At 37.7% G+C, this 27,401-nt stretch overlaps 1 protein-coding gene across 3 annotated transcripts in view; it reads left to right on the top strand.

Moving 5' to 3' along the window:
* The window catches only part of BABAM2 (BRISC and BRCA1 A complex member 2), a 322,714-nt gene that overhangs the window by 106,804 nt on the left and 188,509 nt on the right, over nt 1-27,401 (top strand). For all 3 annotated transcript variants that reach the window (XM_025181003.3, XM_075925373.2, XM_006115618.5), the window contains exons 5-6: nt 4,413-4,607; nt 12,931-13,005. In XM_025181003.3, coding sequence (XP_025036788.1) covers nt 4,413-4,607; nt 12,931-13,005 — 270 coding nt within the window. The remainder of the gene's footprint in view (nt 1-4,412; nt 4,608-12,930; nt 13,006-27,401) is intronic.

Here is a 27,401-nt window from a genome sequence, read left to right as displayed (position 1 = left end):
ATTTTTTTTTTACTGTTCAGTTACAAATTAGGTCAGTTATTAAAATATCATTGATCATTTCCTTTGACAACACATTGGCATTGATGTAACACAATAGAATTTGGTGGAAAGGTTAGTCTCATTTCTCTGGCTGCTGTCAGTGTATGTGAGCATATTATATCCTTCAGCTTTCTGGAAATGCTCTGTTTGACTAGGTGCTTGGGAACAGGAAGTCTGAGGTTATACATAGTGGCTACGTCTACACTGGCCCCTTTTCCGAAAGGGGCATGTTAATTTCACAGGTCGTAATAGGGAAATCCGCGGGGGATTTAAATATCCCCCGCGGCATTTAAATAAAGATGTCCGCCGCTTTTTTCCGGCTTTTAGAAAAGTAGGAATAAGATCCTCCGGAAAAGGGCTTTTTTTCCGGAGGATCGGGGCCAGTGTAGACGCTCTTTTCCGGCTTTTCTAAAAGCCGGAAAAAAACGGCGGACATCTTTATTTAAATGCCGTGGGGGATATTTAAATCCCCCGCGGATTTCCCTATTACGACCTGTGAAATTAACATGCCCCTTTCGGAAAAGGGGCCAGTGTAGACGAGCCCAGTATGTTTGCTTAGTTTCAGACTATATGATGCAAGCTCTGTTTCCTAGAAAACGCTGTGTACAGGATAGTATTTTGTAGACTACTTTATTACGTCAAACTTAAACGAACATAGCTTGATAAAAATGATGATCAGTTCTGAGGGTTTTCATAATTACTTCTCTGGTATTTATCTTAACTTATAGGGCTGTCATGACTATAGTATCTGTGCACCTCACAAGTGATAATGTACTTCTCTTCACTACACTCTGTGAAGTAGGAGAGTACTGTTATCCCTGTTTTATAGATGGGGAGTCTATGGTTCAGTGTGATTTTTCCCAAGGTTGCACAGGAAATTTGTGGCAAAGCAGGTAATTTTACCCAGGCCTTTGGAATCACAGACTAGCAACTGACCACTGGACCATTCTTCATGCCAAGATCACAAGTCGGCTCTCAACTGTAACTGGTGTGTGTGTGTGTGTGTGTGTGTGTGTGTGTGTGTGTGTGTGTGTGTGTGTGTGTGTGTGTGAGACAGAGACATACACATAATTTCTTTAGCATAGTCACAGGGCAACTTTTTCCAACAAGAGGTACTCTCAAACCTCTTTTATTTAGCGACCCTGGGAAATGGGGATTAAATGTTTCGCTGGGCCAGGGAGAGTGCTGCAGAGTCAGGAGTCAGAGTTGGGGGCTTACCTGCCATCCGGCTCCCAGAGACATACGTGGCTTTGCGCTTTCCGCCACTTCCAAGCACCACTCCCTGCTGCTATGGGACCAGTGAGAAAAAGCCTTAGGGGAAGCAGCTTTGCGCACTGCCATTCCTTCTGCTGGCGGGGGGCAGGGAGTAGGAGACGGTGTGGTAGCAGCAGTGTGCAGAGCCACTTCTTCCTCCGTACCACAAGTGTTCCCAAATTAGCGACAGCCAGAGTATTGAGGTTTAAGTATATTATAAATCTGCCACTCCCTGACCTGCTTCAGATACACACTTTGGATTTAACTATTCACTTAGGCCAGGCATGTCCAAAGTCCGGCCCGCGGGCCAATTTCGGCCCGTGTTCCGGTTTAATATGGCCCCACAGGTAATTTGGCAATATCTATCTTTTAAGGCCCCCAAGAAATCCACATGTATTGAGATGAATACATTGTAAAATCTCAGTTAATGTCAGTTGGTCTAAATCAGTTATAAATATATTTGGACACAACATGTATACTTGGTGTTATGTTCCTGTTCATATTTTTTGAACTTAAAAGTTGACAGACAACCTTTATTACCAATAATATGTAATGTACTTTACAATGTTCCTGACATATATTTCAGCTTCCTGGATTTTTTTTTCATCTGGCCTTCAGATATGAAAGGCAGACTGATTTAACACCTGTTTAGATTTGTCATCCATGTGACGAAATGAAAAGTATGCTGTTTGCAATAAACTTTGCATAAAATAGTTAATTTGCATTTAATTTTAATGGTTCAAAGAATGTCAGGCAAAATGGTCGGCCCTCACTCATGTTCACTTCATCAAATCTGGCCCTCTTTGAAAAAAGTTTGGACTCCCCTTACTTAGGCATTCTGATTTCACGAACTTGTATCTGTTTAGGCAAGATTGGGGTCTATATATTTGAAGAATGAGGCCAGTCTTCCAAAATCCAGTTCACCCACTCTATTTTTAAGTGAGTGGCTGGTACATCATCATTATTTTATTTTTATTTTTCTGATTATGAGTGGTGAATAGATATTGCAGCATTGCCAATCCCAGGCATTCAAAAATCATGAGTCAGGCCCCAAACAGTCAAGATTAGAGGTTTATCAGTAATGAGGGTTTTTTTTTAAAAAAAGATGTGTTGTTTTAATTTCCCTTGTGGCTTTTGAGCCATTAGGGTATGCATGATGCATATTTTCAGGCTCTTTTCAACAGCCATAATTTCTAGAAAAGTCTATAATGAAAAGCCAAGGGCCTCACAAAATCTCAAAAATCCTCCAGGTTTTGGGGCTTGAAGAAAACACCAAATATGCAACTTCAAATCAAATCAAATCAAATCATGAGAGTTAATAATACTGATTTTATGCCTATCTTGGTAAACTTAATGACAATTTTGCAAAGAAAGGATCTTGATGTTTTACAAAATCATGGTATCTTTCCTTATGACAGAATGTAATCATGTTTTACTTTGGATTATAGCATTCAAAACTAGGAAATATCTTTTTAACAATTTAACATTTACATCTTTTTCCAGATAAGTGCTGAAGTGGCACAAGGAGAAAAAATACTTGCAGGGAAAAAAAGCGAAGTTGCCATATATACTGATGTATTCAGTTCCTATAAAAGTAGTCTCAGGATGCGTATTATATTTAATAACCTGAGAGAAATGATCATATCTTTATGAAATGTATCATTAATACATTTGTGCTGATGTAGTGTTCATATGGAACTGTGAGCTCATGTCTGGATAGCCATAGAAGCATCCCCTTTCCATTTCCAGAATGGCAGAATAGATATATTACACCGCTAATTTTTATTTTGCAAATCAGAACTATAGAGCCTTCCCTTTGTTTAGCCTATGTGTATTTTTAATGGGTGAGGGTTTTATCATAATATTTTATTAGTACTTATTATCCTTGGCGATGTACAAAATATAGTACATATGATTTGGGGGCAAACTTAAATCATTTTATGAAAATGTGGGTTACACAAACAAATTTTGATATACATTTGAATATAAAACAGTCATTTTTTTTTAAATAAGAGCAAAGCCTTTTCTACCCTTTTTTTTTTAGCTTGTGAAATGTTACATACTAAAAAAACAATTTGTTCTACTTGAGAATGTTCAGAAATGTCAATGTGTTTTTATTCACACTTGCAGATTGTATATATTTAAAATACTGATTACAGGTAGTTAATATTTCCATGTTAAGAGTAATTATAGGTTCTTTAGATGCTTTGAGTGGAGATGCCTAAGTTGAAGGGGCAGAGAGGAGACTGATTATTATTTATTTAGATTTCAAATAAGACATCTGTTCCAATCTTGAAACACCATAACATAATTAATGATATAACAAATACAGTTAAATTATATCTAACATCTATTAGCTATCCCATTGTAAAATCTTAGTAAATACAAGTGCTTATAGATTTTCCACAAGCTAAACTAGGTGAGGTCATCTGCAGCCAAGGGTATAGCGTTGACCTCCCTAGCTACTCTGTTGTAAGAACTACACTAGGATATTTCAGTGGGATACTTAAAGTACATTTGTTATCCTAAGGGGAGATCCTCCCCTCCACACACACACACTTTTTACTGTGAGGACACATTCTTAGCCTAACTTGAGTTTGAGCAGCCTCATCTGAAATACTTGAGCTGCACAGGTCAGCCAAATCAAGTTTAAAAACACTAACATAGAAGTTAACATTTCTTGTGTGTGGATGGCACCTGATTAAAGGGCAACCTTCAAATTAACTCCTCAGTGACAACAAGCCCTTAGGGGTGTTGTTGAGGCAGCTGGATAGAAGTTTGCTCTGCTGTTGTCCATTCTGTACTGTTCTATGAATAAGCAGAAAAATAGGATTTCCATGGTGTTATGAATTTGGTATAGTCACTGGAGTTAGTTTGAGTTAGTGATTTTGATTCAGATTCAATACAGGACTGCATATGTCTGAACCAGATTTTGCAAACTGTTCAGATCAGTTTTGTTTTTTTGTGAATGGAAAGGTCTCAGGTCCTCATATGTAATAAGGCACTATATTGATGAGGACTTTAGAAGTGCTAATTAATATTAGTATGCAGGCAAGAATGCTTATATCTTTTCTACTGTTGTAAATTAGTCTGTGCTCTTTTTTTGCCTTATTCAACAGAATTTAGCCTCCTGGAATCCTTCAGACCCTGAATGCCTCCTGCTTGTTGTGAAAGAGCTTGTCCAGCAATATCACCAATTCCAATGTAGTCGATTACGCGAGAGCTCTCGCCTCATGTTTGAATACCAAACTTTACTTGCGGAACCCCAGTATGGAGAGAACATGGAAATTTATGCTGGCAAAAAAAACAACTGGGTAAGTTATTAAGAGTACTTCTGCTAAGAACACAATATACTAGTGCTTTCAGAATTCCTTTTACTATAGTAATTCTAGCCATTACCTTGTAAAATAGAGTTATTTGTATGATGTGTGCACACATATACTGTGTGTTTACAGTGGTGAAAGAAAACATGTTTGCCCCAGCTCACAGTCTGCACTCTCCCCTCCCTCTTTTGTTGACTGCTTCCATTCCATTGTCTCTATTGAATCTGATTTCCATGTGAAAGACTGCCTTCAGACCTGATGGCAGTGTAGCTGGTTTACAGATGGTAAATTTGTTTTGAGAATCATATCTTCTGTCCCACCAAAGCTATGTCTGCATGAGAAGGCTTTTTCTGGCAGAATTATTTCAGTTAGGGGTTTGACGGAGTGTGATTTTAACTATGCTGTCAAATGTCCTTACTACAGATACAGTCACACTGGCAAAAGTGTAATTTTGTCAGTGTATCTATAGCCCCACTAGTAACACTTTTCCAGTATAGTTGTACCAGCAAAGCCGCCTAGCGTAGACATAGCCTGAATGTCCTTAAAATTTTCAAATTCCATACCTTCAGGGTCTGGATTTTAGTTTCATTGAAGGCACGTGTAAACTACATCCATCTTTTGAAAGAGGAATGTAAATTAGGCAAATCGAAAGTGCAAATGAAACACAGATTTAAATATTCTGTGCTTCATTTGCATAGTCGTGTCTGAGAGCTTTTTCGAAAAACCTTTTTTCGAAAGTGAAAGCGCAGTCTAGATGCGGTTCTTTAAAAAAAACAAACCCTTTTTTTGAAAGAACCTGTACTCCTGAAAAAATAAGGAGTACGGGTTCTTTCAAAAAAGGGTTTTTTCCCGAAAAGAACTCTGTCTAGACTGCATTTTCACTTTCGAAAAACCCTTTTTCGAAAAAGCGCTTGGCTGTGAATATGCAACTGAAGTGCGGGATATTTAAATCCATGCTTCATTTGCACTTTCGATTTGCCTAATTTACATTCCTCTTTTGAAAGAGGAATGTAGTCTAGACATAGCCTAACTGAACCACACTATCTGAGGATTGTAGATAGCACAGGATAGTTGATTATGTTATAGTTAGCACTGTCAGTTCTTCAGACCCTTTTTTATATATCATCTGACCAACTTTTTGATAGTGACTTGGTCTCATAAGTCCTCTTTTGTAAATCACAGTACTGCATCTGGTTAAACACTTTATTCAGGTACAAAATGCTGAGATGAAATGTAGGGAAATCCTTTCACGATTGTTGCTTGGAAAGCATGCTCTAGAAAAATAGCTCACTGTACCTATGTCTAAATATTTTGTGCTGAAATGTGGAAGACCTTCATATTTTTAGTTTGCAGACTTGTATTCAAACTCTAGTAATTATTGTAGTTAATCAAAAACTGTAGTTGATTGCAAAAGACTACTATGAACGCCTTTATTTCTAGTACTTCTAACTTTTGGGCGCAATCCAACACGGATGGAAGTCAATAGGAATCTTCCCTCTGATTTCAGTGACTGATAGTTTTTAAAGGATTTGTCTTTAGCGTCAAAGCTTCTTTTTGTCTCAATTTGAAAAAAAAATTGTTCAAATAAATTTTGAGCCTTTTAAAAATTATGGGAGGGTAGAAACATTCAATTTGTTGGACTATAAATAAACTATGGACACATTTATTGTAACAGATAAAAAATCTTAATTTTAAAATGTATTTGCTGCTAAAGAGAACATATATGAAAATGAAGACCCTGCCCCAAGTAGCATGCAGTATAAACAGAAACCTTGTATATTTCAAACCTAATACAGTGTTATAAATAAAAGGACCATAGATGAGTCTTGAAAAACTCTCTTACAGTGTTTAACTATGCACAGATCCTAACACAAGCTGGTGAACTTAACTCAGGGGTGAGCAACCTGCTGATCACAGGCTGCATGCAGCTCATCAGGGTAATCTGATTGCAGGCCATGAGACATTTCGCTGATGTTTGACTGCCCACACACATGGCTCTCTGCAGCTCCCAGTAGCTGTGGTTTGTCATTGCTAGATAATGGGAACTGTGAGAAGCAGCAACCAGCATATCCTTGTGGCCTCTTCGCCTGCACACACTGTCCCCACAACTCTTGTTGGCCGGGATTACATTGATGGGCCTCATGGAGGCCACGAGTTGCAGGTTGACCATCACTGGCTAAACTTGTCAGGCTCTTGGACATTTATTGTGGAAACACTTTTTGGAAGAAATTGGATTTAGGAATATTATGAGTATGGCAAAGGATACTAGGGCCACCTCTTCACTATGCAGTAGATCGACGCTGCAGTGATCTTCCGGGATTTGATGTAGCAGGTCTAGTAAAGACTGCTAAATTGAACTTAGAGTGCACCTCTGTTGGTGCTGGTACTTCTACTCCTCATAAGGAGTAAGGAAAGCTGATGGAAGCATTTCTTCCTGTTGACCTCCTGCTATGTGAATGGTATGGAAACATGATTTAAGATACATCAACTCCAGCTACGTAATTAACTTAGCTGGAGTTGCCCATCTTAATTCAACCTTCTGCTGTAGTGTAGAACAGGCCTAGGAGACATGGGATGTGGAAAGTATTTTTCAATAATAAATGAGTGCTATGCTACGTTTGGAGAGAAACTGTTTGAACTTTGGAATGATTTCTATGGAAATTTTACCAGGTGTATATTTTAATATGTTCTATGTAGAATTTCTGTTCACCTCACACACTGAGAGAGACACAGATTGCATGCCCTGTTATTGAGTACATAATGTACCTAATCCCTACATATACATGCAGACTCTCATTTACACACCAAGGCTACGTCTACACTACATGTTTTTGCAGCAGAAAATACGTAATAAGGGACATGAGTCGGGACATCATTAGCATATTTTCTGTCGTTTCTTTTTGCGCAAGGGGAGAGGCATAAGGATCTTGCGCAAAACGGGGATTTTGCACAAAAAGGAAAGGTCCACACTGCTTCTTTTTGTGCAAAAATCCTTGCGCAAAAAGAAACGGCAAGAAATATGCTAATGATGTTATGACTCATGCTAATGAGTCCCTCATTAGCATATTGTCTGCCATAAAAACATGTAGTGTAGCTGTAGCCCATATGAATTATACTTGAATATAATAATTTAATATTTTTACTGTTCTTCTGTTTCTGATCTCTTAACATTTTTCAGCCCCTATGGAAATAACTTCAAACAACTCTGTTAGTTCAATATTAAAGATGAACAAAAATATCCAGAAATGCTGAACTTAACACCAAATACTCAACCTTGAATTTGCCCTCATTAGCTTTAGGAAAAAGTATTGTTTTTTAAAACAGTATAGGTTTGAGTAATTAGATAGCAGATCTGTAATGCATATGCAAAAATAAGGCAGACTTAAAAGTCACCTGACCTAGCCTCAGTATACCCTGTTTTTTGTTTGGTTAACTGTGTAAAATTACTGTTAGAATTATTATAGGGGGAGTTTTTTTGAGTAGATTATAAAAAAAGACAAACTTCTTCACTTTCTTGACACAGTGCATGAAATTTCCTTACTTTGTCTCAGCATGGTTATAATCATTAGAAAATCAGCCAACATGTATTTCCTTCTAGATGAACAAGAGTCTTCTCATAGCCAGGTGGATAATGCTAATTTTAAGGAAGTGTATGAAACAGAAAGGAAATCCTTCCCATTTCCGTTGCATACATTTGACGCATGAAAAACAGCAATGCGTTAAGGAGAGTTTGGCAATATTACAGCATATAACAGTTGCAAGCAGTCCTCTAGATGGTACAATTTACATAATCCTGAAGAAAAAGTATGGAAGCCCCTCTTAACCAGTTCTTTTTCACACTAATTTAAATGCTACTTCTGATCCATCTACACTGTTTTCAGCTCAAGTTTGCACATCTTAAGATCTCTCCAAGTTTGCTAATAGTAGAATAAAACAGAAGATGTGGAGAATGATGCCATCACTTTCCCTTCCTGATTATATGATTTGACACATTTCAGTTACCCTCTGTAAACCTGTTTGCTGGGGTCCTAGGTCCCTGGCCTGTGCTCAGGCCTATAAGTAAAAGTCCAGTGGCTCCTTTCAAACTGTGGGCCCTGAGAGCATGTCAGGCAGCACTACAAATGCAGTCCCAAAGTTAATACGACTAGGCCCTGGTTCAGGGCGGGGCAGTCAAACAAACGTTGGCATGAGGGGGAGACTGCCACCCGGTATGTGGGGTGGCAGGGGGGGACATAGGCCGTCCCTACTCTACCACATTCCAGCCCAGGGCCCTAGCAGTGACAGCTCTGGCTGCCACTGGGGTCAGCGGGGATCTGGCCTGTAATACACCAGCCCCCCTCTAAAGTGTTATAAGACAATTGTCGGTTTACCCTGGGCCACTGCCTAACTCCCCCTCGGCATCAACCTGGCTTCATGCTGTCTGCTGGTTCTCAGGGTCATGGTAGTCTGGACCCTTGGGCAGGGTAAAGAAGATCTCTTCTTCGGAGCAAGGGCCCGGTAGTCTGGGCCAGTCTTCAGCCTCTGCCAGGTTCTTAGGGCCCTCCTGGCTTGGGAGCTCAAGAAAGGCCTCTGCTTCCTCTGACAGCTGGGCCCCTACTGAGCTATTGGGCTGTGCTTTTATACCCCTTGCCCTGCGGCTTCCAGGGAGTTCAAGGAGCAGGACTGGGTTTGGCCCTCCCAGGCTTAGAGAGGGGTTCTTCCCCCTCAGGGTCAGTGAGTGGCCACCTCTGCTCTCACTACACCCTCATAAGCAAAAGCTTTACATATAGAAGCCAGTCTCGAAGTTCTGAGTACCTTTCTTTATTTTTGATAAATACTGCACCATTGAAGTCAATGGAACCAATATTGAGCCCTTCACAGATAGAATAATTTCATTGCTTGGAGGCAGGTATGGTCATTTTCTTTCAAAGAAACGGGCTGTTACCCAGATGTGCAAAGGTGATCTGCCCTAATGAAAGGAAATAGGAGTCCTTTCTCAGTGAGAGAATTCCATTTTATAGTTTGTTTTCAAACAGCTCATCAGATTTATGGCATCCTCCAAACTCAAATTATAGCTCTGGTACTTCTAGTTGGTCCAGGAACCCATATCATAATCCAATGTGTATTCTGATTTCAGTGAAACTTTCTTTGCTCATTTCTGTTAGTTGACAGAGTGAAATGTCCAGTATGGATGAATTGTGGCCAGATTTGAAAGCTAAAATTTAGTTTCCAGGCTACAGTGACACACGTTATTTATTGTGACCGGGTAAGGCCAGAGGGAAACAAAAGAGTAATGGAAAGGAGGTGTATTAGTAAATCTCTGTTCCCAGGGTAACTGGCAGGGACTAATCCAGAATCAGCGAGAACTTGCTAAAGTCAATCAGGGCAATTGAGCATCTGGAGTTACTTAAGTGGGTTTACAGAGTCAGCTGAGCCTAGGCTAGTTAGAACACCTAGGGGCAATTAAAGAACCAGTTGAGACTGGTTATAAAAAGACTTCTCAAGCAGTTAGCGCGTGAGGAGCTCTGAGAATGGAGAGGGTGTTGTAGGGAGTTTAGGAGGAACAAGTACCAGTAGATACTACGGGTATGTCTAGACTGCACCCCTCTGCCGGCAGAGGGATGCAGATTAGGCAGGTCAAAATTGCTAATGAAGCGGGGATTTAAATATCCCGTGCTTCATTAACATAAAAATGGCCACGAGGTATACATGATCTATCAGAAAAGGCTTTCTTTAGGGAAAGATCAGCCTCTAGACTGCCGCTTTTCTCCGACAAAGCTCCGTGCCGAAAAAAAGCGGTGGCCATTTTTATGCTAATGAAGCACGGGATATTTAAATCCCTGCTTCATTAGCAATTTCAACCTGCCTAATCTGCCTCCCTCTGCTGTCAGAGGGGTGCAGTCTAGTCATACCCTAGGAGGAAGAGCCTGAGAAAAGAAAGGTGCTTGGGAAGTAGTGGGGAAGTAGCCCCGGGGTTTTGTAGCTATCTCACAGCTGGTGTTGAAGACTTTTAGGGTACATCTAAACTACATCCCTTTTTTGCTAAAGGGTGAGGGTTACAGGATCTTTTGAAATAGGGCAATTTGTCGAAAGATCCCCGTCTTGACTGCGGGGTTGTTGTTTTTCCGAAAAAGTCCTGTTTTGGAAAAAAAGCCGCAGCCACTATTATGTAAATGAAGCACAGGAAATTCAAATCCCGGCTTCATTTACAATTTCAATACATCTAATTTACATTCCTTTATTGAAAAAGGGATGTAGTTTAGATGTACCCTTATAGGCAACTGTTCTTATAATGCCCTGGGCTGGAACTGGGAGTAGAGGGTGAGCCCAGGTTCTCCCCAGTATCAATTTCCACTCAGGGAAAAGATGTTTGGGGAAGAGAAAGAGGTTTACCCAGCCCTGTATCAATTGGGGATTCACCAAGACTGTAGAGTTTGGTTTCCCTCTGTATCTTATGCTTGCCAATGATGAGAGTAGCTCAACAAACAGCAAGATGATGCCCTAGGTGTGGTGCCTAAATCGAGGACTGCTGTAAGACTCTGAGGCAAGCAATCCTCCTGAAAGTACAGGACCCTCCAAGTTTGAGAAAGAACTTTCTCACAGCATAAATGCCTATATAAAAAGTAACTCCATTGCCATTCAGGTTATGTAGCTCTCTTTATAAAATCAAAGCATCTAGTAATCTTTTTTTATTATTATTTTTCAGAGAGGGGATACTATCCCGTTTTGGGAACTAATGGTTGAAAAATGTTATATAACATTTCTGAGTTGGGAGAAGAGGAAAACTATACTCACACTCTTGTTTTTTCTTCCACTAGAACAACTTATAAATTTTCTAATATACTTTTGTCATAGAAAGGTCTTGGACAGTTGGATAGGTAAATGTCTAAAGGATTTTTCAGTCATATTCTATATCCCTGGATATAGATATATATAGTAGGTGTCTATTAAAATTGTAACCTTGTTACATCCCTTTTTTTCTCAACAGATCTCTTCAGTTGTAAAAAAAAGGACATTTCTATGTATATGTGATTTATTCTGTTGGTAGGAAAAAAATCTCTTTAACTGATACCACAGTACTTTCACACTATTTTTTTGTTTGGCTTTTTTTACTGTAGCAAGAAGTGTTGATAAGATTTGGTACGGCTGCTGTCTCTTTAGTTAGTAGTAGTAACTAAGCCAGTTCTTCCAAGAAACATTTAGGCGGACACTATATTAAGTAAATGTATTATCAAAATACCTCCAATGAATTCTCCTTTTTTTAAAATTAAGATGTGCACAAGGCATGCTATTTTCTGATGCAATTAAGTATTATACTGGAACACACAAATAGCCACATTTGCAAAAGTGCTCAGTACTTACAAATGGAGAGTACTTTTAAAAAGAAATCATGCTTAGTTTCCACTATGGCACCTAAATGGAATGTCAATTTTTTCTTACCATTCTCAATGTGAGCTAGTGAGTTCTGAGCACTTTTGAAACTCCAGGCAATACATTTAGATCCCTAACAGAGAACTCTTGGGTCCCATACTCTTTAGAAAATCTAGTCCTAAAATTAATTTGTAAGCACTTCAGGATACTGACTGTCTATATCTGTGTTTGTTACAGTAGGACCATCATCATGATGAGGATGTTTAAGTGACATCACAGTAGAGACATTATATTACAGTGTATTCAGTATGGAATTGTGAATGGAAGAACAGTATGGAAGAAAAGTAATTCTTTTGCCTGGCATGTTTAAATTAAGAGTCCTTTAAAGACATACCTATTTAGTAGTCAGGATGTAGTTTGTACAACACATTATTGATGACCTTAATGCCCCCCTTATAACTGTAATTTGAGTTTTCATCAGATATTTACATTCATGGGAATAATTTATGCTAATACATGTAATCCATTTGTTAAAAGACTAGGATGAATGTTAACTTGTGACAGCAGAAGCAATGACTTCAGCAGTGATTAATAAAGAGAAGCCATAGAGCCTGGTCTAATCTAAATCTAGTTTCTTATATGGTGCCAGCCATTATGCTCTCTAAGAACCTTTTTTACTGTTGATTCAGCGAGAGAAATGCCCTTACAATTTTGCAGTACATTGCCATATTGCTTAATATGAAAGCTGTAAATAAATGCTTTTTTAAATTTTCAACAATTACCATTGAAAGCTGTTGCTTAACTCTTCCTCTGTCAGACCTTTTCTCCCAAGTTGTTTGAAGATATTGCCTTGCTAAATATTTCAGTCTGAATAAGTTCAGCTTCTGACCCTGTCTGCTGTAGACAACAGAGAGTAAGACCACTGTAGCTGTAGGTCTCATTAGTTTTGTTTCTTTTTCTGCAGACTGGTGAATTCTCAGCTCGCTTCCTTTTGAAGTTACCAGTGGATTTCAGCAATATTCCCACATACCTTCTCAAGGTAAAATAAGTGACTGTATTGATAGTGTTCATTTTATGAGAAAGTTTGGATGAGTGAGATATTCCCAGTAATAATTTAAGTTTTAATCTCGTAAATTTAGCTAAGAAACTGAAAATCAGACCTTTCAAAAATTGTGCATGGTGAGGTAGAAAAGTGTCAGTAGAGTTACTGTGTATTCCTGATTAAGTTTTCCTTCCAAATTTACAATGAATTATGTTTATTGCAATGCACTATGTAACAATGGAAGGATTTTTTCTTCCAAATGAAAAAAATCACTGATTTTTTTTCTGAAGTTTTACTTATTAAGACAGGGATGGAGGGGAAAACCCATGTGGATTAATTGACTAACAAAACTAACATTGGTTGATTAGATTCCATCTTAAAGATTATTCAGGAGCCTAGGGTTCATGAAGTCCATTTTATTATTGTGCTTATTCTGACCATACAACTCTTCTTCCTACTTGCCTAAAACTGTAACTTATTGTGATATAATGATAATGTAGTATTATCACCAATGTCAGAAAAGCAGTGCAAGAATGAATCCAAATATAATCGTTAAATCTGTTCAGCTGTTGGGATGGAACGGATGGTGATTTTTGCCTGATAAGCAGTGGTTTGCTGCAGCTGTTTTTCGTCATCTCTGTTCTTTGTGGTTTGGGTACCCACAAAAGGTGTGGGATGTGCACATGCACTACATGCTTAAAATGAGTTTTCTTTATAAGATAGAGTATTTAAATAAGGGCTTGAGGCATTGAAAATGCAGGCACTATTTATAAGCTATTTTCATGTGCTTAATTCAAGAAAATACAGGCACTGTACTTTTCCTGAGTATGTGCTTCATTAAACCGTCATGCTCAGTTTACAGTCAACTAACTCTTCATTATGCACCAATGATTTATATAATCCAAGCAGGGGTGATGTCTGACACAATACAGCAGGTCCCCTGGACCTAGTCTTATTACAAAAAAACCCCAAACAAACACATGTAGTAAAGCAAAATGAAGAACTTCTTGAAAAGGTCTAATTATTTTTCTGTCCAGAACGTTTGTATTCACAGAGGTGCCCATGCCTCTTGTATCACTCAGTTGTCTCATTTAGGTATCTAATTAAGATCAGTGAGTAAGTATTTAGGAATATTTATAAGCAATTTATTAAAGCATTAAATACTGTTTGGCATAAACACTATCTTTATTTTGGTAAGAGAATATTTTTCCTCTTGTAGGTTTTGATTTTCTCCCTTTTCTCCAAAAGGTATATGATAAATACAACTTCATTATGTATGACACATTCTGTACAGGAGAAGATTCAAAGAACTTTACAGAGTTTTATATATTACCAGTCTGAGAGGTCCTCTCTGCTGCCAGAAATGAAAGGGACCCGGATCTGAAATTTCTATTGTGTTAGGGATAGATCATAAGACCTTTGAACCAGTTAATATGGTTTCTGCAGCTTTCTAGTGATCCATGGGGTTGGAGGGAGAAAGAGAGGTAAAATGCTGGCCAGTTCTATGAGCTACAAGAAAGAACCAAGCTTACAAACTCTGAGACAATTCTAGAGAAACTCTGTGAATTTGTAGAGCTTAATTTCCCCCAAATTGACTTTTCCCATATAGAGCTCAATTTGTGTCATCAGAATGAAATAGTAGTAGAAGGAACAGAGAAGTTAAGAGGTAAGATGAAGGTCCTCCAGAATGTGGTTTTTCTGTAATAAATTTACTGTGGATTTCTGAAATATGATATATAATAATATTCCATAAATAGTTCTGTGGTGCTTCAGAAAATGTACTGTGTGGCAGGATAGCACTACTTGGTGACCTTATAAGCAACAATAAAGGCAATTGTTTTCAAATCTCATGTGAAAAGAATATGATAGTAGAATGCACATAAAGTATAGTAATAGAAGGATACTATTTCAGATGTAATAATTTGCAGAAAAGAAGACTCTTACACTTATAGTGGTATGTCATACAGGCTAAGAGAAAACTAATTATTAGATAAGTGGAGTAGGGAGAGATGGGATCCATAAAAGTAGAGTTGAACAAGCCCAGAGAGGGTTTTAGAATGAGGATACTGGTTTTCCACTAGATCCTGAATGAATGAGGAGCCTATGAATTTATTGCAGGAAAGGCTGTTTTGGTGCAAACACTAAGAATAAGTATTTATTAGATAGAGCTACGTTGGGTTATTGTGTGACATTGTGGAGTATGTTTTAATGTTGGGAATTCTTATTATTCACTTGAAAAACCATAGAAATATAGGACTAGTAGGGATCTCAGTAGGGAATCTTGTCCAGTCCTCTGCACTAAAGCAAAACTAATATTATCTAGACCATCCCTGACAAGTATTTGTCTAACCTGTTCTTAAAAGCTCCAGTGGTGGAGATTCCACCACCTCCTTAAGTACTTTAATTCCTTAACTACCCTTACAGTAAGAAAGTGTTTTCCTAGGGCGTGTCTAGATTACATTCCTTTTTCGAGAAAGGGATGTAAATTAGGAATGTCAATATTGTAACATTATGTGCTTCATTTGCATAATAGTGGCCACTGCTTTTTTTTCGAAACGGGACTTTTTCGAAAAAAAAGAAAACAAAACGGCAGTTTAAACGGGGATCTTTCGAAAATAAAACCCTTTTTCGAAAGATCCTGTACTCCTCAAAAAATGAGGTTTACAGGATCTTTCAAAAAAGGGTTTTATTTTCGAAAGATCCCCATCAAACGGCCGAGTTTTTTCAAAAAAGCCCTGTTTCGGAAAAAAGCGGGGGCTGCCATTATGCAAATGAAGCATGGGAAATTCAAATCCCGGATTCATTTGCAGTATCGACATGCCCAATTTACATCCCTTTCTTGAAAAAGGGATGTAGTCTAGACACACCCCTAGTATCTTACCTAAATCTTTCTGGCTGCAATTTAAGCCCATTACTACTTGTCCTGTCTTTAGTGAATAAAGGAACAATTTATCATCCACCCTCCTCTTTATAACAGTCTTTTACATACTTCACTATTATCATATCCTCCAATGGTATTCTTTTCTCCAGATTAAACAAACATAGTTTTCTCAATCTTTCCTTAGAGACCATGTTTTCTAGGCCTTTAATATTTTGTTGCCACCCCTCTGGAATTTTTCCTATTTTCCACATCTTTCCTGAACAGTGGAACCCATCATTGATATGCTACAAGAACTATATGTGTTTTACATAAATGGTACCACATTCATAGTTAGTTTGGCAATTTTTAGAAAGTGTACTGCTAATTGAATGAGCCCAGTCACTGTGAAAAGATTCTGTGGTTATCTATCTTCATTTTGTCCACGGAATGACTTTCCTCAGATGACTTTGTCTAGCTGGTCATCTGAGGAAGTGGCCTGTGCCCATGAATGCTCATAACACCATCTACATGTTCTGTTAGTTTTTAAAGTGCTACCAGATTATTTGTTGTTTTTTCAAGTTTTTAGACTTTCTTTGTTCATTGAGTGTCTGCTATTCCCCCTCATTCTCTCATTTACAAAACTTCTTCAGAGGTGAATCATCTTCCTACATCTTGCAGGATTTTTTGTAGGAGAACATGAATCATAATTAATCTATTTCTCAACAAATCTAGAGCTTGATTGGTGTATGATATCCTTAGACAAGTAACTGCTCTATTTGTCAAGCATGTTTGAGCTGTGTCTTTGCTGTATACTATAAAGATAACAAAACGTGTGTAAAGGGTGCGTCTAGACTACATTCTTCTTTCAAAAGAGGAATGCAAATGAGGGAAATAAATAATGCAAATGAAGCACTGATTTACAAATCTCGTGCTTCATTTGCATAATCTCTTCCGATCACTTTTTCAGAAGATTTTTTCGGAAAAAAAAAAGCAGTCTAGACGGGATTCTTTCAAAAAAAATAAACCTTTTTCAAAAGAACCCTTATTCCTGAAAAAACGAGGTTTACAGGATTCTTTTGAAAAAGGTTTTTTTTTTTTTTTTTTGAAAGAACCCTGTCTAGACTGCCTTTTTAAAAAATCTCTTCCGAAAAAGCAATTGAGATTTGTAAATTAGCGCTTCATTTGCATTTTTTATTTCTCTCATTTGCGTTACTCTTTCAAAAGAGGAATGTAGTCTAGATGCACCCTAACTGCGTAACCACTGAAAACTACACTGGTTACACAGTTACATGTGGGGCGGCAGCCAGCTCCCTGGAAGCCGGTGTGTCCCGGGGCCAGCTCCCCGCATGTACCGGCTCCCACCTGCCAGCCCATGTTGGTGCTTCTGATACAGAGGCAGCAGCCCAGGGCAGTAGGTGGCTCCCGGGGAGTTGTATGCAGTCGTGTAGCCATTTGGGTACCCATTTAAACAGTGATACTTTTACATCCCTACTGTGCTACAAGTGGGTACTAAGGGGAAAACTAAAGGTACCATCTTCCTATTCCATATAAGCAGGAGAGGATCTCTTCATCGGATATTCCCAAGGGCTCTGAATTAGAAGCTACACACTTCAGGTGAAAGGATACGTTTTGCTGTCTCAGAAGCAGGTCCCATTCTCTGTCTAAACATGCATGCTTAATGATTAACATGTTTGAGCTGGTGACTTGTGCTTCTGTTTTCCGAGCATTGCAGAAGTTAGACAGTATGCTGTACTGGCAAAAAAGTCACCAAAAAGTCTGGCACACCATATTATCTACTTGTAGTTGGTACAATATATTGGAAAGACACCATCCCTAGGTCCTCCACAGGTCTGCCTCTCCTCTGGCTCCCTCTGCACAGCACCAGCCCTGCAGGAGAAAGGGATTGGGAACAGTACAGCAACTGTGGAGGAGCCATTGGCATTGTGCTCATTTCCTCACTGCCCTTCAAAGCGGGGAGAGGAGCAGAGCCCCATTCCTGCCCTCTGGCTGCTGTACAGAACTGAAGAAGAGGCCGTTTTACTATTTAAAAAAATATATATTACCCGTTCTCTATCTTCTTTTGCTATGGGAAACATTTGCTAAGTAGGCTAATTGCTGGGGTGTAATTATGAAATGAGACTTAGACGTGAACTTGGTACCTAGTTGGCTCCCCAGCTATAAGGAAAAGGGTTCCTAATTCAAGTGGAACTTGCTAGAGACCATGCAAATCAGAAAAGAACAAGCACTTCAGTGCATTGGATAGCTGAACCAGAGACTCTTTGTTGCCTTTGAAAAACAGGCCGATATGAGAGAAGAACTTTACCAAATCCTAAGCGAAAGGGGCACTGAGTGTCAGCTGGCTCTGGACACAAGTTTGATCTGAATCAGTACAAATAAGGGGCTGATTCTGAGACACTGATTGTGGGATCGGGCTTCAACAAGTCAGGAAATAGGAATCACAGTTGCCACCTCTAAAAAGCAGAAAAAACAGGCTATTGCCCAACCATCCTCCCCCGCCATACTTTTCCTCTCAGCATTCCTCCTCACTTCCCCCATCTTGACTCTCAGGCACTCTGTCTTCTCAAGGACTCTGTGTGGGCATACCAAGAACATTGGTTAATCCAGGCATACGTATGCTGGAGCACTATAGATTGACACTCCAGCTTGCAGTGCCCTAACTATTCATCTAGACAAGTCCTAACTCTATAGTCTATTGGCTTTCAATGAGACTTAAACTGGTAATTGCATAAAAGGGGATGTAGGTACCAAATTCATTTACGTGGTTTGGAAAATTTTAGTCAGAGCCACTCTCTAAATTTCTTTTTCCTTTTTGTGATGGGACATAAAGATTTGTTTTTCTCAGGATTACTGAGCCACATCTAGCCATCAATCTAATCTCATAAGCAGGATGGTGGCCTGCAGTGTCTCATTAAAAGGTGAGAAAGGAGGTGGGTCAAATGCTACATGTAGTAGTTCTAATTCAGGGACCTGTGACTTTCTCTGGACTAACACAAAGGGCAAGTTTGGCACTTGTTCTACTTCTGTTTGTTAGAGACAAATATAGCATTTCATACAAAAGTTTACATTATGAATGGTTAAGATTGCAATGTCAAACAAAATTAAAGTTGCCTGTGCAACTTTACTGCAACATTACCACACACAGTTCAAGCCTGCTTTGAATACAGTACAGAATTACTGCTTTCTTCAAAGGCTTCCCCATAATGCTCATTGCTATAGTATCTGAAAAATTCATATTTATGAAGCAATCTTCAAAACAGCCCTCGGAGGTGAAGTGATTTTATTACCCCTGTTTTATAGATGGAGAATTGAGGCACTGAAAGATTCAGGTAAAAAATATACCCTAATTTTGGGTGCCTATTTGAAATGCTTAGAGCTTTATTTTCCTACTACTTGCCATATAGCACAGCTCCCATTAACCTCAGTTGCAGCTGTGTGGGCTTGGCAACTCTTCTGATCAAAATCCAATGTCTTGAGTTGGGCTTCCAGAAAATAAGGAGCACAAGACCTTCTGTGAAAGATCTGGTTCCTGTCTTACCTATCATCAAAAAAAACTCTGTGCCAGAGACAGTGAGTACTAAAATCTGTTTCATTCAGTTGTCTTGACCACGAAACCATTTTTTTTTACTTCCTGAAGTTTCTAGTATCATTAGCTACACACATTCCAACACCTGCAACAAATGAGGCAGGGGTCCTGCAGACAACCATCTCCTTAACTATATAACTCTGGTTCATCTCCAGAGAATAGTCTATTCTGTGCATTGAATGAGGGAGTGGTTCTGTAGAATAAATAATATTTGATAATATAAATAAGGAACATACCATAATGCATGCACCTAACAGGGCTGAACACAGGTCAACCTTACTTCTAGCATTTCCTGACTTGTGATTTCTTGGTTTTGCAACTTTACAGTAATTTTTTAACATTTGTTTTATATAATTTCCTCTATTTTTACACAAGCAAATTGAAAAAAACAAGTTCTACCATGCAGCATCATATCAGCGCCCACGTGTTTCATCAGTGGAAGAAGTGGGTTGTACCCATGAAAGTTCATGATGCTATCTACATGTTTTGTTAGTCTTTAAGGTGCTGCTAGACTATTCATTGGGTTTTTTAAGTGTTTCCAGTCACATAACTGGGCAGTAAACTGCTCTAAAGCCCTCATATTTACTCTGTAGTTGCTAGTCATCTTGTGTTCCAGTTCACTCCAAGTAATAAAATAGTTAATTCTGTTAGTCTTTAAAAGAACACCAAATAGCGTATTTTGTTAGAGTAGTGAACTTAAAGGTGGAGGAAGCACCTATAGGGTCATGTCTAAACTAAGATAGCAGATATATTTTTACCAAAGTAAAACAGTAGGTGTTAAAATTCTAGCATAGACAAAGCAGTTGTAGTTGTAATGTGTTATTTGGTCATGGTAAATCCTAAGCTCCCCACTAAGGTTTACCTTCACAAGATAACACATGTTAAAACTACATCTGGTATGTATTCACTAGGATTTTAACACCTATTGGTTATGTGCTACAAAGTACACCTTTTTCCTAGCAAAGACAAGCTCTAAGAGTTTTAGTGGTGAAATGTAAAGTAGAGATAAACCTGGTTAAGAGTTTGTGTTTTCTTGACATTAAAGATTTATCTGGATCATGTGGAGAAAGCTTATTAATTAATCTAGGCCATCTTCCTACCAAAACAAAATTGTTTCCTATTAAAATGTATTGCTATTTTTTCATCTAATTTTAAATTACCTAAATGATGGTGTTTTCACCACTTCCCTGTTCTGCAGTTGTAATAGATCTCACGGTTAGGAAGGATTTCCTTATACATGACTTACATTTTCTTTTTTTTAGAGAGGTAACTGAGTTAGTCTGTAACTGGAAAAACTTAAAAAACAATGAAAAGTCTAGCTGCACCTTAAAGACTAGTAAAATATGTAGATGGTATCATGAGCTTTCATGGGTACAACCCACTTCTTCAGAAGAATAGAGCATTAAAAGTCCAGATCCAAAAATAAATAAGGGAAGTGGGGGAGGAGGAAGGGAGAAGAAAAAAACGAATTAGAGTTTTCAAATTACAAGAAGCTGATACAAACAATTTGCACCTTCTCTAAGTACCCATTGTTTACTTGGTTAAGTCATTAGGATGTGGAAGGTAGTGTACTAGCCAGCCAATGTCTTTATTCATACCTCTAAGTTAGGAATCAAACTTGTAAATGAAGTCAAGTTCCAACCCTTCCCTCTGTATTTGGCTTGTGGAATGGCCTGAAACATCATGGTGACTTTGAGATCCATTAATAAGTCCCCGTGCAGGTTAAAGTCTTCTCCAACAGGTTTTTGTGAGTTGCATTTTCAAATATCTGATTTGTTTCCATCAATTCTTTCCCGTAGAGACTGTCCAGTTTGGCCAATACACATGGCAGAGGGGCATTGCTGGCATTTGATGGCACAGATCACCTTACTGAGTGTGCAGTTAAATGAGTCCCTGATGTAGTGACTGACGTGGTTGGGTCCAGTGATGAAATCGCTTGTGTAGATCCAGCCCTCGGGCCTTAGGTTCCCCACACCTGCTTAAGTGGTCTAAGTGCCACTACATGGGACAGCACACCCCACCCCTTAGGTGTGTGGGTTACATTAGCTTGATGAAAGCTAGCACATGCATGTCTATCTGAGCTGGAAATAACATTCTCAGCTGCAATGTAAACATGTCCTATATCATTTTTCTCCTGTCCCTTCACTTCAACCCCTCCACACACATTTGTCTTCTAAACAAGCGGTAGTTATTTAATCGTTTGTCATAAACCAGTCCTAGAATTTTGATTTTGGTGCTCTTTGAATTCCCACCATTTTCTCACTAATTAATCATATATAGTACATGTCTCTTTAAAGCTCTGCAATTGGCACTTAAAGGTTTTGCTTTTGTTTGAAGAGGTGCATTGTTGTTGAGAAGGTTCCTACTATTGCTACTAAATCATTTGGGTACAGTTTCCTCTTGATTCATGGGAATGTATGTTGTCTGCTCTTCACCAATTTTGATAAGGGCATTTTCCTTCAAAGAATAGCAGTTTGAAATGATGGTCAAATATAAATGGAGAGAACAAGTCATGTTAAAAATAGTTACTCTATTAATTTTGAATTGAGTTCAGCTGGTTTCATGTATTAAAAGAACAATAGTAGGTATAAAAATAAAAGAATGAATTCCAAGAAGATTCACATTAAGATGTAACTACAACGGGTGTTTTTTTAGACAATTTTATTTTCCTCAAAAATCATTCAGCAGTAGAAACTGATCCAGTTCTTGCAAACTAAAAGTATAACAGCTGTCATGGTGGTCATTAGTAGATGTTAACATACAATGATTGTGGGATTTTTTTAGGCATATGCTTCATATTAGAACAAAAAAAGGCATCTGATCTTGCATATTACGAACAAAAGAATCAAACTTGGAGCAAAGACACATTTCCATTTTGTTGTTGTTGCAAAGCTATACTTTTTGCTTACTGAATTGAGCATGAGAGCCTTGTACTTGATTGTGCATGTTTTTCTTATGCAAAATCTTCACTGACTGCCATATGTGAGAATTACACATATTGAAACAACTTCAGGATCAAACCTGAGGTTTAGTATATACTGCTTAACCTATTACTGGTGTCTGGGTCATACACACTTCGAAAATAGTAACTGGTGTGAGGATTTAAAAAGAGAAAAGAAGGCATTAAAGTGTTTTGCAAGAGAATTGAATATTGTAACCACGGAGAAGGAGCTTTAAGAAAATAGTTTGAGATTGTGATATTATGGCTGAATAAGATGTAGGTATTTTCATACAGGATATTTTTCTGATGATCTTTGAAAAGAAGATGTTTGGAAAAAAGAACTATAGTGGCATGGTTAAATCGCCACTATTCTTAGGGAAGGTGGCGAGCTATGTATTTTGAAAATGTTGGTATGTCTGCAGATATATATTTTCCCCTGTAAAGTCAGGGTTTAATACATTTTGTTAGCTTTTTTTTTTTTTTTTTTTTTTTTTTTTTGCTAGCTCTCTTGCTAGCAACTTGAGGCATATATTTTGCAATGTGAATTGCATTTGGAAATCTTTTAAAATTCTGTTTACTGAACTGGAGATCGAAAACTTAACTTTTTTTTTTTGGGCTATCCTGAGTTACATGGCAACACTATTAGACTGATATTAATCAATAACATCCTATTTCAGCAAGTACAACATATAGTAGCAATTATTAATTTGTCCTAAAGTCTTGCAAAATTAATATAAATGTGGAGACTGACTCCAGGATAATGATTCTGTGCAGAATCTCAGAAGGAGTGGTTCAGAATTGTGTATCTTTTTTAGTCATTTTTGTTTTCCAGAAATCCATATCATTAGCAGCTTTTAGACATGAAATCTTTTGTTTTTACACTTGTGAAATCTGGTTGTAAAGTTATAAATGTCTGTGCCGTAATCGAAAGGCAGTAAAGTATTAATTGAAACCCTGCAGTCCTCTTCTGACCCAAAAGGAATAGTTGCAGTTTTTTTCAAATAACGTAAGTCATGCTTTTATGACTGTTGAAATGAATACCCAGAAATCCCATAAAATTTGAATTTTTTGGCTGAAATAAATCTTTGATTTACTGTCACTACTAAATAACGTATGCCTTTCAAAAACATGAATATAAGACAAATCACATATATTTGCAACATTATTTTTGCACAAATGTGTTTTCATTTTTCTTAATCTTAAAAGCATTTTTCTTTTTTTTATATGAACATAGTAATGGTATACAATGCATATCTTTAAGAAGTGGATCAAATAACAGACATTGTCTAGACACACTGCCAGGGGCCAACCACAGTGTTCTGGGCTGTCAATAAAGAAAGTTTATCATCAAGTTGAAATTCAAAGATAAGAACATATTTGCTGGGCTTTTTCCCCTATGCTGATTTCATCATTTAGAAATCTGTGTTAAAGAATGCCGAATAACTTTGTTTATGAGACAAACCAAATTACATGAAAAAAGATGATAGTGCTTTTGTACGTTTATTCGTGAGTATTCAAATTAAGTAGACAACATTCCAAGCAATTCCTTTTGTTTGAGTGTCGTATGGGTTTCAAGAAATTTTTGCTAGTGCAGTTTCTTTGTTTTTTGTGGTTTAACAGTTTTATTCACTTACCAGTGCCTTAGTTTGTGTTGTTGTGTTTGTACAAATGCCAAACTGTATAAAGCACATAACTGGCTAGGAGGATGTTTAATTCCCGTGTTTGGGTTAGAGCAGAGAATAAAGAGTCCTACATTGTGCATCTGCCACTGGAAAAAGAGGAACAATAATCCCTATAATTGCAGGTGCTTGAAAAGATATAAGGGAGCACGCCACAATTCACTGAGAAAATAGCTTCAGTATGGTTTCGCATAGCATTTTTAATAGAAAATTCAGAAACATGTACAGAAGCTTCAGTCTTCTTTCATATATCAAAGCAATGGGCTGATAAAAATGAATGATGAGATTTGAAAGCCATTCTAATACTTTTAGGGATATGTATGAATGAGGCCGTTGTCCATGGTGTGCTTGCATAGTTTTTAGTCACAATTTTGTGATTCTTTGATTTTCCATCGGTGGAGGAGATATCGATGCTTTCCATGTGTTAGGTCCTGGGTGGATAAAAATTAGTGCTTTAAAAAAAATTTTTAATGGATTTTTTTATTTAAATAGGTTTTTTCCCCTCAAAAGCATTTTATCAAAAAAATCCTATGTAAAGATAGTTTTAATTAAGATACATCATAGCTCAAAGATATCTCATCATGGAATAGGGATTATAAATTCTAATTCTACTTCATGCAATGTGTAAGAAAATTTTGTAAATTCCAGTAGTACATGTATTAGAGACTAGGGTTGTTAAATATCGGTTAATTGAATAGTTGATTAACCTTGTGAATTTTTATCGGTTACTCGACTATTCTATAGTTTCTGGGGGTGGGGCCATCAGCCAGTGCAATCCAGTACCACCCCTGAGGAGCCCCTTGCCACTCTGCGCTGCTGTGTCTGTATCAGCTCTGTATCCGAGGCAACAGCGTGGGGTGCCCTTGTGGAGCTCCCCTTGCGGACCGGCTGCCTATCCCTGTCTGGCTGGTAGACACACTCAACGCAGTCTTAGCACATTTACCAGCCAGGCAGTTCGAAACTACAAACTGATACATCTAGTAATAATAAAACTTACCTAATGAGAAAATACCAGACATGTTATATGTCTGGTATTTTCTCAGTTTGTTTTTTGTGTGTTTATATTTTTGGGCTGCAAAAAACAGTACAGGAAAAAAAAGGGTTCCAACTAAAGTAAAAAGTTTGGGAAACCCTGGTCTAACCAGCTTTCTGTCTATCTTACACTCCATTTATCGGATCCATATTCCTTAACTTGCTGGCAAGAATATTGTGGGTGACCATATCAAAAGCTTTGCTAAAGCTGGCACTGGGGGCTTTGGGAGGACCAGAAACAACGTATTTGAATATTCATCATTTGATTAATGAATATGCAAATATGCAAGTGAACGTTACCATGAACAAAAGTTCGTGAATGGATTTACTGGTCCCCGTGTCAAGAAGTTTGGGAACTTAGGGAACCCCTGCCTTAACCTATAAGCTTTTGTTTATCGATTAATAGACTACACTATTACATCCCTATTAGGGGTTTAGTTAGTCAACTACATTATTAGGGACCCAATCTTATGGGGTTCCAGAGGCTTTTCTATAGAATATTTGGGTTAATCTTTCTAGCTACCCAGTGCTCAGTCTAGAAGATACCATCAGAGATGTTTAGTTTTTGCAGTTTTCAAACTGTAGATTTGTGTCTCCAGAGATAACATGCTTGTTAACAGCAAACATGTTTTTAAATAAATAATATATAGAGGTAAGATATAACAGATCTCAACCCTCTTGGCCTTCTGCAAATTTGTGTACTCAGTTAGCCCCCTACTTCTCTCTCAAAGTTCAAAGTTTCAAAAAGTTCAATGAACAGAAGACACTATTTTAAGTTTCTTATATTGACCTATTTGACAGTCAATTTAATTTTTGTTTTTTTAATTATTTATTTTAGTTAAAATCAATTTTAACCAAAACAAACTTGATTTTAAAAAACTTGAATGTTTAACTACTGTAAATTGAAAAATTCTTATGCTTGTTTTGTTAAAATATTATGTTTGCTGTTGAAGAAAAATATCCAGAATACATAATATTGTTGCTTTAGTTAAATAAAACAATTTAAATGTCTGTCTGGTGACAATATCATAATCTAACATGGCAAGAAAATCCTCCAAATATGAATGATTAATCTGTTGAATTGGAGCTAGTTTACCTCCCAATGATTTCATAAATATCTGCTTCAGTTATCTTTGATAAATGAAACAACCAAACAATCATTCATTTTTTGAAATAGCTGTAAAACTTATCTGAAAAGATTACAAAATAAATCACTGTTTAAAAATGTATAGCGTGTACCTTCTAAAAATGAAATTTATATCTGTTGTGAAGAATATGTATTAAGGTTATGACAGCTAACAAGAATGCACTTTTATGTAGAAAACCATGATTAAATAGAGTCTTCCTGGCTAGTGATTTAAATCAGGATTTAAATCTTGATGTAAATCAGTTTGATTTAAATAAAATCCACCCTGTTTAGGTCCAAACGTGGTTAAGTGCAGTCCACTACCTACAGGATAGACAGAATCCCAGGACTTCTTTCATTGAATTTTTTTATCAGGTGTTGTTTGGGATGTCACAAGCATCCCAGAATTCAAGCCAGTGAGAGCTGGCATCCTTTCCTTTGGCCTGTGGCACTGACACATGGGCTACGTCTAGATTACAAGACTCCTTCAAAAGAGAGCATCTAGACTACAAGCAGATTTTTCGAAAAAGCGAGCCACTTTTTCAAAAGAGAGTCTAGATGCTCTTTTGAAAAAACACAGTTTGCATTCAATAGCGCCTTTTTTCGGAAGAGTACATTAGAAAAAGGCGCTATTCCTTGTAAAATGAGCTTTACTGTGATCAAAAAAACTGCCATTTTCTTTTGATTTACTTTTGAAAGAATGTGGCTGCAGTCTAGACACAGGTGAAGTTTTTTTGAAAAAAGACTACTTTTTTCAAAAAAACTCTGTAGTCTAGACACACCCATGGATTCATAAAGGATTCGTGGCTTCTTTAGACCTGCCAGTACATCAAAACCTCAGTTCACTGCCACCTTTCCTAACTTAGAAGTTACTATGGAATTAGACAACATTTTAGTCCAATTATCTAACTGTTCGTAGTTCCAATATAAAAGCAGGTGAAACAATAATAAATATTGAGCTAAAGGTGTTCTATGCCCAGAACAATTTTATTAAATTGTGTTTAAAAAATGTGCTGTTTCCTTGGTGTTTGCCAAATCTTATTAGCTCCAGCTTTTTAACATAAATCTAATTGTTTTTAGTAGTCAGCAACTAAAAACACAAAATATGACAGCGTCAGGAGCACCTGAACTCCATATGTTGAAAGTCAACA

Source organism: Pelodiscus sinensis, chromosome 3 (assembly GCF_052426305.1).
Source record: "Pelodiscus sinensis isolate ZL-2025 chromosome 3, ASM5242630v1, whole genome shotgun sequence".
Classification (NCBI taxonomy): domain Eukaryota; kingdom Metazoa; phylum Chordata; order Testudines; family Trionychidae; genus Pelodiscus; species Pelodiscus sinensis.
Note: the sequence above shows the minus strand (reverse complement) of the source record. Positions and strands in the feature narration are given on the sequence as shown.